At 38.9% G+C, this 1229-nt stretch overlaps 1 protein-coding gene across 1 annotated transcript in view; it reads left to right on the top strand.

Annotated features, from left to right (window-relative positions):
- LOC119582338 overlaps positions 1-222 on the top strand; it is a gene marked incomplete at its 5' end in the record, with an annotated part of 3423 nt that extends 3201 nt beyond the window's left edge. Inside the window, 1 exon segment of the mRNA XM_037930553.1 lies at positions 19-222. Within this exon segment, the coding sequence (XP_037786481.1) occupies positions 19-222 (204 nt within the window).
- Positions 223-1229: the final 1007 nt, after the last annotated feature.

Genomic DNA, 1229 nt, shown 5'->3' with positions numbered 1-1229 from the left:
AAAAATAACAATGCCCAGCTTGATGAGAACAACAACATCGACATCAGTGAAACCACGAAGAGCATCATGAACTTCGATGTGAGCGATGAACTCAAGGATGACCTCATGGATGGCGCCACCATGTGCAGGGACTTCGCCATGTGTCTGCCTGTCGAGAAAGCCAAGAGCCCGCTGAAGAGGGAGCTCGGTGTCCCTCTCGGATTCTTCAAGTGCTTGTCATGAAGAACGTACGTGTTGCCATTTTGGAGGGTTTAAAATAATGATTCTAATTTTATAATTGTCATTATTTTTTGCTGATATTTTTTCTCATTATTTTATGTACTGGCGTCGTTTTTGTTTGCCTCATTAGGTAAGCACCTCTCTCTCTCTCTCCATAAATTAAATAATCCATTTCCTCTCCTTCGATTTACCAGTTGGAAGCCTGCATGAACGAACGACCTCAGGGAGAAGGCTGCGCGGATGGGGCAAGAAATGCCCATGATGGACGACGAAGCCATGATGATGTCACCAAACAGCCCCAGTGACCTCTTCCATGACCTCGTGTTCTCCGGCAAGTTCTAAAGAAAGAGGTCTAAATAAAGGTTCTAATCTCAGGTTCTGAACTGAACATGGTTCAAAGGACGCTTCTCTTTAATTTCTCAATGCTTGACTGATGACTCAATAGTTACGTAAGGTTTCGGGAACATATTATTAATTTTATTAATCGTGGAAAAGGATAGATAAATGAATAGTCAATAACGCTAGTAAGAAAAGAACAGCGCTTTAGTGTTCTATGTTGGGTTCTCTATTTGACTCTTTTAAAATGACTATGAATATATGAAGAATTCGGGAATTGCCCCCCCCCCAAAAAAAAAAAAAAAATCGGGTAAGTGAACAATAACAAGAAAACCTGATAAATTAGAGACAAATGGTAAACTGACTTTAGACGGGGTTTGGGAGACTTGGTTCACAGGGACATTAATAATTACTCATTTACCCTCTTTCGTATTGCTTGCATCACTTTCATGGGAATAGTATAGCCTCAAAACAAACGAAGAATAGCAAAATATATCGTGTTTTTCAAATCTGTAGCTGCATTATTTTGCCATTAAAACTTCTGTTTGTAAATGCAATTATGTGAAATTCCTTTTCCGAACAATGGGAGATCTTGTAAATTCTTGTGTGTCTGTCACCCAAATGCCACAATCTAAAAAAAAGAAAAGAAATTACGAAGAAGTGTAAAAAAAAAA

The sequence above is a fragment of the Penaeus monodon genome, chromosome 15 (assembly GCF_015228065.2).
Source record: "Penaeus monodon isolate SGIC_2016 chromosome 15, NSTDA_Pmon_1, whole genome shotgun sequence".
In the NCBI taxonomy this organism is placed as follows: domain Eukaryota; kingdom Metazoa; phylum Arthropoda; class Malacostraca; order Decapoda; family Penaeidae; genus Penaeus; species Penaeus monodon.
This window is presented reverse-complemented; position numbering and strand designations above follow the sequence as displayed.